At 37.4% G+C, this 12,118-nt stretch overlaps 1 protein-coding gene across 1 annotated transcript; it reads right to left on the reverse strand.

The window, feature by feature from the left end:
• Positions 1 to 2,734: 2,734 nt before the first annotated feature.
• Positions 2,735 to 11,615, reverse strand: LOC132774842 (DGAT1/2-independent enzyme synthesizing storage lipids-like). The gene is made up of 6 exons (XM_060775326.2): positions 11,333 to 11,615; positions 10,615 to 10,779; positions 8,587 to 8,780; positions 7,126 to 7,186; positions 6,662 to 6,801; positions 2,735 to 2,839 (listed from the first exon to the last, which is right to left on the reverse strand). The coding sequence occupies exons 1-6, from the start codon at positions 11,613 to 11,615 to the stop codon at positions 2,735 to 2,737; spliced, it is 948 nt and encodes a 315-aa protein (XP_060631309.2).
• Positions 11,616 to 12,118: the final 503 nt, after the last annotated feature.

Here is a 12,118-nt window from a genome sequence, read left to right on the forward strand (position 1 = left end):
CACAGGTGTTCATATTTTTGAGACATAATATTCCTACTCCTTTCCTGTTTGGTCTGTTACTTGGAATAGATTATACTCCTCCCCAACTACATTTCAATAATGTGACTCAATATACAGGTTTCACTGATGCCTATTAAAATACATTTGCCTGCCTGTGTTGAGAATTTGACATTTAGCTTATTTCCAATGCTTTGTCCATTAATAAGGAAACGTCCAAATGTTTTGCCATTATTTCCAGCAAATTCTTAGATTTCTTTACCACCAATCTCTGGAGCCCTCCAAGCATATCTCCATGCCTCTGGTGAATGGCTCTTGTTTCTGTCCCTTTGCTTCATAATCACCGATTATGGAGAGTTGGAAATTCATTTTTATATACAAAGTTGCCACATAGTTCTTGATAGATCTGCTTCTGCATGTCACATTCTTCCAAATATTTGCCTCCTTTGAAAATTGTCCCCTGCCTAGTGGCCTTCTCTGTATCTTGTCTTTCCAGAAGAGTCTGTGCTGCTCTTTTTAATATATATATATAATTTTTTAAAGATAGAGTGTAGACACACAGATCTCTAGCTGCTGCACCTTCTCTTCCAACAGATCAGTCAGCTTGCACTTGCATTTTCACCAACTGTAGTTAAGGTAGTGTGAAGAAATCATTCTCCTGCTCAGTCTTTTCCACCACAAATATTACTCTAATACTCTTCAGTACAATATCAAAGTATTTCAAAAGTCCTTCAAATAAATACATTGTCTTCATAAACAGAATTACTATTAAGTAAAGATTGATGAGACCCCAGACAAAGGAAGAACAAAGTGGTGGGGACAAACACACAAAACAAAAAGGGAGTTTCCTTTTTAAGGGTGGAACAACTACACCTAGCATTCCACCTCCGCCTCCCTCCTTGCTCTTCCTAACTCTAGTCAGCAAAACTTGGATGAGTAATTCTTATCTCCTCCGCTCCATTTCCACCTCCACTGCCTCTCACAGATAATCTTGATTTCTGCAAGAAGTCTTACACATAATTTCAGATGAAGAAAACTACTTTATTTAAAAATCATGTAAGTTATTCCCCCTCCTTTTTGTGGTACCATTTAACTGTTCACTGGAACACAACACAGTATATGAAGTCACACTCCAGAGGTAATAAAGGAGTATATCACTGTTATATACAGACTTCATCTGGAATCAAGCTCAGAAAGATAATAGAGAAGCCACAGTGATTGACCTAATTTAAAGGCATCTGAAGGTGAAAACAAAGCAAGTAGCCACGCCCAAATGTTCGTCCTTTAGGTGTTTAGGACTTCCATCCAGAAGCCACTGCTGGCTTGGTAATCCATCAAGAATTTTCAAAGTTGAAGTCCAAAACACATTCAGAAATCACTTCCTTAATTCCTGATTCTTTCATTCTCACCGTATTTGCTTTACGCCTTCCCTGTCTAGATCCAGGGAGATCATGCCACCCCTCTATTCTGCCTTGGTCAGACCACACCTGGAATACTGTGTCTAATTCTGGGCACAACAATTTAAGTGAGATGTTGTCAAGCTGGAATGTGTCCAGAGAAGGGTGACTAAAATGATTGAGGGTCTAGAGAACAAGCCCTATGAGGAGCAGCTTAAAGAGCTGGGCATGTTTAACCTGCAGAAGAGAAGACTGAGAGGGGACATAATGGCCATGTATAAATATGTGAGGAGAAGTCATAAGGAGGAGGGACCAAGCTTGTTTTCTGCTGCCCTGGAGACTAGGACATGGAGTAATGGCTTCAAACTACAGGAAAGGAGATTCCACCTGAACAATAGGAAGAACTTCCTAATTGTGAGAGCTGTTCAGCAGTGAAACTCTCTGCCCCATAGTGTGGTGGAGGCTCTTTTGGAGGTTTCAAAACAGGCTGGATGCGGATCTGTCAGGGGTACTGTGAATGTGATTTTCCTGCTTCTTGGCAGGGGGTTGGACTTGATGGTCCACAAGGTCTCTTCCAACTCTATGATTCTATCGAAAGGTACAACTTGCTTGGATTTTGAGAGAAAGGATCCAGAGAATGTTAACTGCCGCCATAACATAGCAGGCAACAAGCCTGAAAACCTGAAATCACATATCCCAGCATGTATGTGAATAAGTTAAATAATATAAGAGTGGAAGAAAATGGGACCTTGAGGGGCATCATAGCCCATGAAGGGATCAAACAGTAGTCTCCTCACCTTTTGGACCTCCCATTTCATGAAAACTGGAGCTGTTATAAAACAGTGTGTTGAGTCCTAACTCAAACAGAAGACTCTTTCTGATACCAGAATTAATGGGATTGAAATTTACTAAGAGATTAGGTAAAAGTAACAGGGACACATTTCAGTGTTCAATTCCAGGTGTAGATTGTCAACCTAAACACTTGCTGCCACACCACCAGGTAAACATCAAATGATCTTGACAAAGATTTTCTCCAGGTTTTCCACTAATAGCACTCTAATTGGGAGTCTAGCATACATGAAAAGTCTGGTCAGCCTACAGTTTTTCAGATACTATCCTGAAGAGTTGTTATTCACATCAATTAGCTTTATTTTAAAAAATTGCACCACTGATAAAAAAAAAATCCCATGTGTTGAAAGTTGGAGTGGGAATAGATGAAAATGTTTAATTCCAGTTTGATATAAAAACCTGTATAATTTGTGAGACAACAGCTTCATATTTATGTTGAAATTCCTTGTGATGAGCAATTCTGAAAGTATAGATGTAGTCCTTCATTTGCATTATTCATTTTTGCAATGCATCTCAAAACGTTCCCCCAAAGCACTTAGTATGCTTCCTGGTATTTTCTGGTGCTTGTCTCGCAAAGCTTCAATTGCGATTTTTGTCTGTTAAAGAGAAAATAAGAGAAACACAAAAACCACCCATATAGGTTTAGTATCACAGAAATTGGAATCTAGGTTTTGAAGATGGAGATGATACAGGATTTAGGGATGTTGTTTTTCACTAATCTTCTTTTCAAAGAAAATAACTAATTTTAGCAATTTTCTTCTAGCTGTGTGAAGGTCTTTGAAAATTGTGGCATTTTTAAAACTACTCACAATTTGGAACTTATTCTGTATTTAATTTTTACCCAGTTTTTACAGAAAATAACATTTTCTGTGCAGGAAATTGGCAGGCAACACAATGCTAAGTATCACATAAATATATGAAGCAAGACATTAGACAATGAGACACTACTTCATAATTCTAGAAAAAACATGCATCACTCACATAATGTATTAACAAATTACTTACCACAGAACCATGATATGGACAATAAATCTAAGCATTTGGCCAAATACAATCCTATACATGAAAGTCAATGTGGCATAGTGGTTTGAGTGTTGAACTTGGGGCTGTGTAGAACAGGATTTGGATCCTCGTTCAGTCATGCAGACCCCCTGGGTTACTTTGGCAATTCACACTTTCTCAGCCCCTGGGGAAAGCAAAGCCACTTCCTTCTGAACAAATCTTGCAAAGTAAGATCTGTGACAGGTTTGAATACGTTCAGCCCCATACAGGCCCGTAGCCAGGATTTCGTTTCGGGGGGGGGGGGGCTGAATTTTTTTCAGGAGGGGTTTCGGGGGGACGGGACTGAGTTTTGGGGGGGCTGAGTCTGAGTGAAAGAGGGTCTAGCCTAGCAAACCTTTTGTATCATTACCTCAATACCCCCATGCATATGGGTTATATTGAGTATGGTGATCAGATCATGATATGAATAAACATAATAGCCTAAATAATGCACCAGTAAGGCCTTTTTGCGAACCACCATGAGAATTTCGGGGGGGAGGGAGGACTGAAGCTCCTCGAGCCCCCCCCCCCCGGCTACATGCCTGGCCCCATATGTACCATTAATAATCACAAGAACAAAAAGCATAGATTGAAAACAACTTTAAAGCATGCAAAAACAGAAAGCCATAGGTTGCAACTGACTTTAAGGTATGCAACAACAACAACAACAAAACTCAAAGATAAAGTTTTTGAATTCATTTAGATTTTCAGGTAAGTATTATTCCCAGGTAGGTGGATGTTTTGTTTGATGTGAAAGGTAGCACAGAAATACATTAATACTATAATTGCAGCTTAGACGTAGATATGGATGTAGATATAGCTTTGATGTGTACATCTCTGTTGACCTTACTCCACCCCTGTTGAAATGACAAGGGGGTCAGGCAAGGCTGCATTTTATCAAACTGTGTATTTAACTTGTGTGCTGAACATATTGTAGACAAAGAAGGATTGGATTCAGAGGCAAGAGGCATGGGAACTGGAGAAAGGAACATCAACCATTCAAAGTATGCATATTATACCATATTATCAGTAGAAAAGATTTGGAACGACCACAGAAGAAAATCAGAGAAGTAAATGGAAAATCAAGATTGAAGTTAACATTAATGAACACAGTTGATTTACATATATTTAAAATAGATAACAAAGACACAGAAATACATAGTTCAAAATTTTCCATACTTTGATTAGGTGCATCTAGAATTAATGTTGTTTGGCACCCCTTTGACTGCAACAACTCAATGCTATGGAATCATGGGGCTTGCAGACTTTTCTGCTGAAGTGTGCTGGTGCCTTACCAAACTAAAATTCCTATGATTTACATTGTATTGAATTATGAAGATTAATGAGTCAAGCTGCCTTAATTCTACAGCGTGGGTTTACCATTAGTCATTAATTAAAATGGAGATTGCAGTCAAGAAACCAGAATAAGACTAAAATTTGGAAACCCGGTTAAGAGGGAATCTGACAAGATCCTGAAGTGTTGAGATACATAATTGAATACAAAAGTTAGCCTTGTCTATTGCATAATGTTACTTTACTTACTTAGGTGACCCTCATAGTTCGACAATGATGGTTTTCCAGATGTGGTGTCATGGCAGTGGTCTGTAGGTGGTGGTGGTCTTTGCCTCTTCCAGCATGCTGACATTTGTCCGCCTGTCTTCCCAAGAGATTTGCAGGATTTGCAGGATGAAATCGTTCCAGGAGTTACATATGATGTCTGTAGACAGTCCATGTTTTGCAGGCGTATAGCAATGTTGGGAGGACAATGGCTTTATAAACAAACACCTTGGTCTCCCTACGGATGTCCCGATCCTCAAACACTCTCTGCTTCATTCGGAAAAATGCTGCACTCACAGAGCTCTGGTGGTGTTGTATTTCAGTGTCAATGTTGACTTTTGTGGAGAGGTAGCTGCCAAGGTAGCGCAAATTGTCAACATTTTCTAATGGTGCAACATTAAGCTGTCTTTCTGGCATTGCAGAGAGTTTAGCAGATGATGGCTCGAAGAGCACTTTGGTTTTCTCAATGTTCAATGAGAGGCTGAGCTTCTCATAAGCCTCTACAAAGGTGTTTAGAGTGGCTTGTAGGTCTTCTGAATGTGCACAGATGATGTTGTCATCAGCATACTGGAATTCTATAACAGATGTTGTTGTAACCTTGGTTTCGGCTTTCAGTCTGCTGAGGTTAAATAGCTTGCCATCTATCCGATAGATGATTTCCACTCTGGTTGCAAGCTTCCCATCAACAAGATGAAGTAGCAATGAAGATGGAAAATAAGGTTGGGGCAATAACACATCCCTGTTTGACACCTGATACCACCTTAAATGGGTCACTTTGGGAGCCATTGCTGTCCAAGACTATTGCCATCATGTCATCATGGAGGAGCTGCAGGATGCTCATAAATTCATCAGGGCACTCAATTTTTTGGAAGATGGTCCAGAAAGCAATGTGTTTCACTGTGTTGAATGCCTTTGCAAGGGCAATGAATGCCATGTACAGAGGTTGATTTCATTTCCTGCATTTTTCTTGAAGCTGTCATGCAGTGAAGATCATATCCACTGTTCCTCTGCAGGGGTGGAAGCCATTCTGAGATTCTGGAAGGGTGTCTTCTGAGATGGGTAAAAGGCAGTTTACAAGGATTCTTGCAAGGATTTTCCCAGTGGAGGTTAGAAGAGAGACACTTCAATAGTTTCAGCAGTGTGTTCTTTCCCCTTTTTGAAAAGTGTGATGATGGTGGCATCCTTGAAGTTTGCTGGGATTTTCTCGATCATCCACACTTTTTCAATGAGCTGGTGGAGTTGTTGTGTCATCTCAGGTTCGCCCTCCTTAAAAATTTCAGCAGGGATCCCATCAGGTCTGCTGACTTTGTTATTATTATTATTTTTTGGCTGATGGCATTGCTGACTTCTTCCAAACTAGACAGTGCTGCAAGCTCATCCCTGGTTTGTTGTTACAGGATTTGGCCACATTGGAGCTGCAATTCAGAAAGCTATGGTAGTGCTCTTTCCAACGTAATACATCTAACAAAACATGGTTTTCAAAGTCTTTCTTGGAGACTGAAGAAAATTGCTAAAATTACTCATTGCTTCCATCAAGAAAAACATATTTTTTTTTGCAGAAATTACATTTTTAATCAAGATCAAATACAATGACATATCCACATGTACAGATGTATGCTCAGATGTATGCTAATAGGAGCCAATTCACTTGAACCCTTCCTATCATAGATAAAATACTGGTAATAACTGAGCAAATAAACGAAACCAAAACAAAGCCAAACTAGATTTCCATAAACCGTGGGACTCTTAGAGGACTTCAAACATTTTGAACTGGGTTTAAATGTTAATATATCTTTTAATCTCCAACAATAAATACTTACCTTTTCAGCTAATTCTGCTGCAGTTATATTTGGATCATATGGAATTGGTTGTCCAATATGTGTCCGGATTTTGACTGGAAATAGTCCATACATAGGAAACACTAACATTCGTGTTTTCTCATAAAACCATTGCATTGGTCCTATATATGAAATTAAAAACAGAAGGTAATTGTACATTGGGATAATGCAGATACATTTTGTATTTGAAACTGTAATATTTTAAAATAAACAACAAAATTGATATCAACTGAAATACTTGAAAACCTGCATGGGTTCACCACTGTATGTACCAATTTTAATCACCTTCAAGCAGGGAAAGCATACAGAATTTCTATGCTCAGGAAGTAGAGTTTAACATTATTTACAGCCCGAGGTTGTGGTCTTTCCACAAATTATTCAAAGTGAGCTCATATAAAATTGCAGTATAAAATCACATTTCTAAGTGGGTATAGAGTTCTACTTACTTATGTTTCCGTATATGACATATCCCTCTCTGATATTCTGAGTAAACATAGGAATGATGGGCTAAGAAACACCAAAGATAAAAAAAATTAAAACATTTTCTTTTAAAAACAAGTCTATGTACGTCACTGACAACATGAATTGGAAATCTGTGGGAATAAATTATTTAGATTTGTGAGCAATTTAAAATAGCAAGGGTAATAATTATAAAGGGTGCAGCAAGTAGGGAGGAATAATTTATCTTTTCCTCTTCTACAGCTGAAGATATTCTTTTAAAGCTGCTATTTGTATTGGTGCTCCTGGGTGTATTTTATGTTCTATAGAGAATTAATGTATATAGCTGTTTATTCCATTCCTTTCATTTTTTCCCAGAATTTTGTGATGCTTTATGAAAATCTTAAAGTTTTTGGACAAATTACAATGTGTTTTCTTGAAAAAATGGTTGTTTAAAAATCCCCATAATTTCTTTTAAAAGAAGTCCTCTTTGTCTGTCTGTCTCTGTATTGTTTGGTTTTGATGAGTGACTCAACATGCCAACAGCCAAATGTCTCATTGAGAATTAGGGTGCATCTACACTGTAGAATTAATGTAGTTTCACATCACTTTAACTGTCATGGTTCAGTGCTGTGGAATCATGGGAGTTGTGGTTTTACAAGGTTTTTAGCCTTTTCTGCCAATGAATGCTTCCAAAATTGCAGTTTGATGAAGCACTAGCATATCACATCAGATTAATTCTACATTGTAGAAACATCCTTGATTTTTTTTTTATGAATAGTGTTTACATTCTGAATCTATTGCGTTTTGATAGCTTTTTGTCTTCTTCATAGTCGATGTCTGTTGGATTCCGTTGTGGGAGAATTCTTGATCATATTTTTTTTTCAGAATATTGATTGGGCAAATATAGATAAGTTTCCATATTTATTAGATAGTATATATATGCTTATCTATTTCTTTCATATTTTTTAAATGCACATGGAGCATTGCTATTTGTGTGGGTGTTTTAGGCAAAGATAGATATGTCTTCATATTTATTAGATACATGCTTATCTATTTATTTGGTGTTTTTAAATGCATATGGTGCCTTGGCATTGAATGTTTGCCATACATGTTGGAAACCCCCCTGAATCTCTTCAGGGAGATAGGGCGGTTTACAAATAAAGATTATTATTATTATTATTATTATTGATATTTGTGTGGGTGTTTCAAACAAATTGAAATGGGGGAAATGAAGAACAAGAAGAACAAAAAAATCATCTTCACATATCACCAACCAATATAGGTATATGATGGTATTAACAGTTGCCTGTTCTATAAATATATTTGAACCAACTGGTGTGTGCATATCTTATTAGACAATATCATTATGACATAATAATTTAACTATTATAGACTTTGATTTCCATTTAGTGGAGATAAGTGAGTGAGAAATTGGGGGGGAGAGAAAGAAAAGAAACAAATCTCACCACTTTTGCATCTATGGCTACTTGAGCAAATCCTTTACGCTGCCTCCAGATGAGCTTGTAAGTGTTGTCTCCATAATTCTGCTCTCGAATGCCACCAGGTGCAACAGCTAATAGATGTCCTTTCTCAAGAAGTGTCACACATTCTTGTCTTGTAGGATGAATACAGTGAATAACACGAAAAAACTGTTTTAACCCTGTAATAATGAGTGTAAGAGATAATTACTTCCCTCTTGGTTTAAGAAGAAATCAGGACCTGTATCACATTAATATTTTGCTTGCAGGGTGCATCTACAGTGTAGAATTAATGCAGTTTGACTCCACTTTCACTGCCAAGGTACTGTTAGCCTTCTTTGTTGAATAGTGCTGGTGCCTCACCAGACGACACCTCCTATGATTTCATAGCCTTGAGCCATAGCAGTGAAAGTGGGGTCGAACTGTATTAAGTCTACTGTGTAGATGCACCCATAGCTACAATATTTCATTTTGAGAGAGAGAGTGTAGTGGCTCACAGATTCTTCCCTGTGAACTGATTTTCTGTTGCCATTTTCAAACATCTTCTGAAAGAAAAGTGGTTGACATGTTTACACTTCATCTCTTTCTGTCATGATCAGACAGCTTTTCCTTTAAAGAAAAGTCCTTTAACCTTATCTCCCACCCGTGCCAAATTAACTTCAATTCCCAAACATCATTTTAAAATCATTCATTTAGAACAGTGGTTCTCAACCTGTGGGTCCCCAGGTGTTTTGGCCTACAAGTCCCAGAAATCTCAGCCAGTTTACCAGCTGTTAGGATTTCTGGGAGTTGAAGGCCACTGATTTAGACCTAAGACCATTCCCATGATACTTCCTTTCAATATTTGCCTACTTAGCCATCCAGACTGAAAAAACAGGACCAAATATCTTAATTGGCCAATTACACAACTACAGGCTAAAACAATTTTCATGAATTGCTGTGAGTCTTTTCTCTATGTATTTTGCAATCCCTGCTAGCCACTATAGAATTAATGCAGTTTGACACCACTTTATCTGCCATAGTTTAATGCTATGGAGCCACATGAGTTGTAGTTTTACAAGGTCTTTCGCCTTCTTTGCTAAAGAGTGCTGGTGTATCACCAAACTACAGTTCCCATGTTTCCACAGCATTGAGTCATGACGGTTAAAGTAGTGCCAAACTACATTAATTCTACAGTGTATCTTGAAAGAGGATGCATCTGAGCAGCAGCATATTTTCCCTACTTGTTCAGCTCATGTTTATATTTCCAAAGACATTGACATAAAAAGATTATGGATAAAAAAGAGAGGCAGATACAAAGTCCTTATATCCTGTTCCAATGCCTCCTACCTAAGAGCCATGGTGGCGCAATGAGTTAAACCCTTGTGCTGGGTGAACTGCTGACCGAAAGACCTGAAGGTCGGCAGTTCAAATTCGTGAGATGTGGTGTCATGTGAGAAGTCTCCAACAGGATGGTAACACATCTGGGCATCCCCTGGGCAATGTCCTTGCAGATGGCCAATTCTCTCACTGCAGAAGCGACTTGCAGTATATTCTCAATTCGCTTTTGACATGATATAATAATAATAATAATAATAATAATAATAATAATAATAATAATAATAATAATCCTTCTACCTAAAGAAGAAAGCGGCACCTCAGGGCAGTGCTTTGTAAAGAGATAAAATAGGATAAATTTATTTTATTTTACTTCCTCCCTGCATGGAAAAATCAACAGATGGGAAAAGGTTATGTGGCTTCTACTGCCCACACATTTCCTCCATCTCAGCTTGCATGCAGTCTAGTCAGTGATTTTGCACTTTAATACTGTTAATTTTTTTTTTAAAAAAGAAATTATGTGCACAACTTCAGCCACATTATATGTTCAATAAATGGAAGATTCCACACAATAATAAAGAAATTTTGAGAATAAATTAGAAAAAAAATATCCAAATAGCTTTATATGATGATATGAAAGGGGATCATTTTCATCGCATATAATTTTCCACAAAGTTATACGTTTCTATTTGTTTTTACCTAGTAGATGAAAAAGGAAATGGTCCATCACAGAAAAGCAGAATCTCCCTGTAATTCTATAGAGTGTAAACATAAATAAGTACTGATCCATTGCCAAGGCTCCATGGTAATAAACAAGAACAGCAGGTCCTTTTGGAAGGTTTTCGATTCCACAAATTTCATAACCTATCGAGGAACAACATGCAGTGTATTCAGTATTATTATAGATCTCATAATTTCTATATCTTAATAATAAAGGAGGCCAAATGGTAAAATTGTGGACTATGATATTGGATTAATGTTTTGATATGTTTTAATGACTGTTTAATTTATATGTTTATTTTACTATGTATGTTGTATGCCATTGAATCACTGCTTATATATGTAAGCCTTCTTGAGTCCTCCGCTAGGTGAGAAAGGAGGGGTGTAAATCTAGTAAGTAAGTAAGCAAGTAAGTAAGCAAATAAATAAAAAAATAAAAAAATGTGTGTGTGTGTATCTTTAATGAGAAAATGTAAAGGTATCATCATTCGCCTTTCAAAAAAGGTCATGTTGAAAGTAAAATTCTAATGAAATCTATGGCTCCCCTAACCAGAAAAAAATGCACTGAAATTAATGGCATACTCAAGAAAATAAGAAATAAATTAGATTCTTATTCCTGTTCTGAATCAAAATACTACTGTATCAGAGAACCTTTTGAAATTTAGCCTTTCAAAGATTCTGTGGAATTCATGCTTACCATGTAATATCTTTCCCAACACATAGGCCAGAGTTGTCAGGATTTTCTTTGTCTTGTCCCATAGTTTATTATCTGTATCTTCTGGAAGGTTACAGATTTTCCTACAAATGACACAGATTGTACTGCCAATGTACATTGCAAGGACTGAAACAAGAACAGGATAATATAATATTATCAGAATCCCTAACATTGCAAAGGGATACAGCATAACATCTGGATATCCAGCCAAAATATATTGTGTAGGTCCTTGCTCTAAACCATTGTCTCTACTTTCATCTGTCATCTTTCGAATAAATGGCAAATCTCCAAGTAATTATTTCTTCACTTTTCTCCCTGGGAAGAAAAAGAGAGAGAATACACAATTGATTATGTATGCCAAGTACAATCCTAACCAGAAGATCTACCAGCTGGAACAATTTAGGAAGAACCTGTCTCTCTATCACTATGTGCAAAAACATCATGTCTCTCTCTCTCTCTGCAGATTTTCTTCTGTTGGCCAACTCACAACTCAGCAAGAAATATGCTCTAAAAACAGCCTTGCAGGAAAGGATGCACTTTAGGGCCACACTTTCCCATATCTTCTGTATGGGTCCCCAAGGCCATCACTTCATCATAGATGTTCATTATTATGAGGACAAAATGAAGAGCTATGGTATAACTGTTGTATTCTTTCCCTCTCTACCCAGGCAGAGATTTGAAACATGAATAGTCTTTTTCACACAAGTGTTATCATTGTATGATCTCCAGGCATATCCCTGAAATGTATCCAGAAACTGTTATTCCATT

The sequence above is a fragment of the Anolis sagrei genome, chromosome 4 (genome assembly GCF_037176765.1).
Source record: "Anolis sagrei isolate rAnoSag1 chromosome 4, rAnoSag1.mat, whole genome shotgun sequence".
Lineage (NCBI taxonomy): Eukaryota > Metazoa > Chordata > Lepidosauria > Squamata > Dactyloidae > Anolis > Anolis sagrei.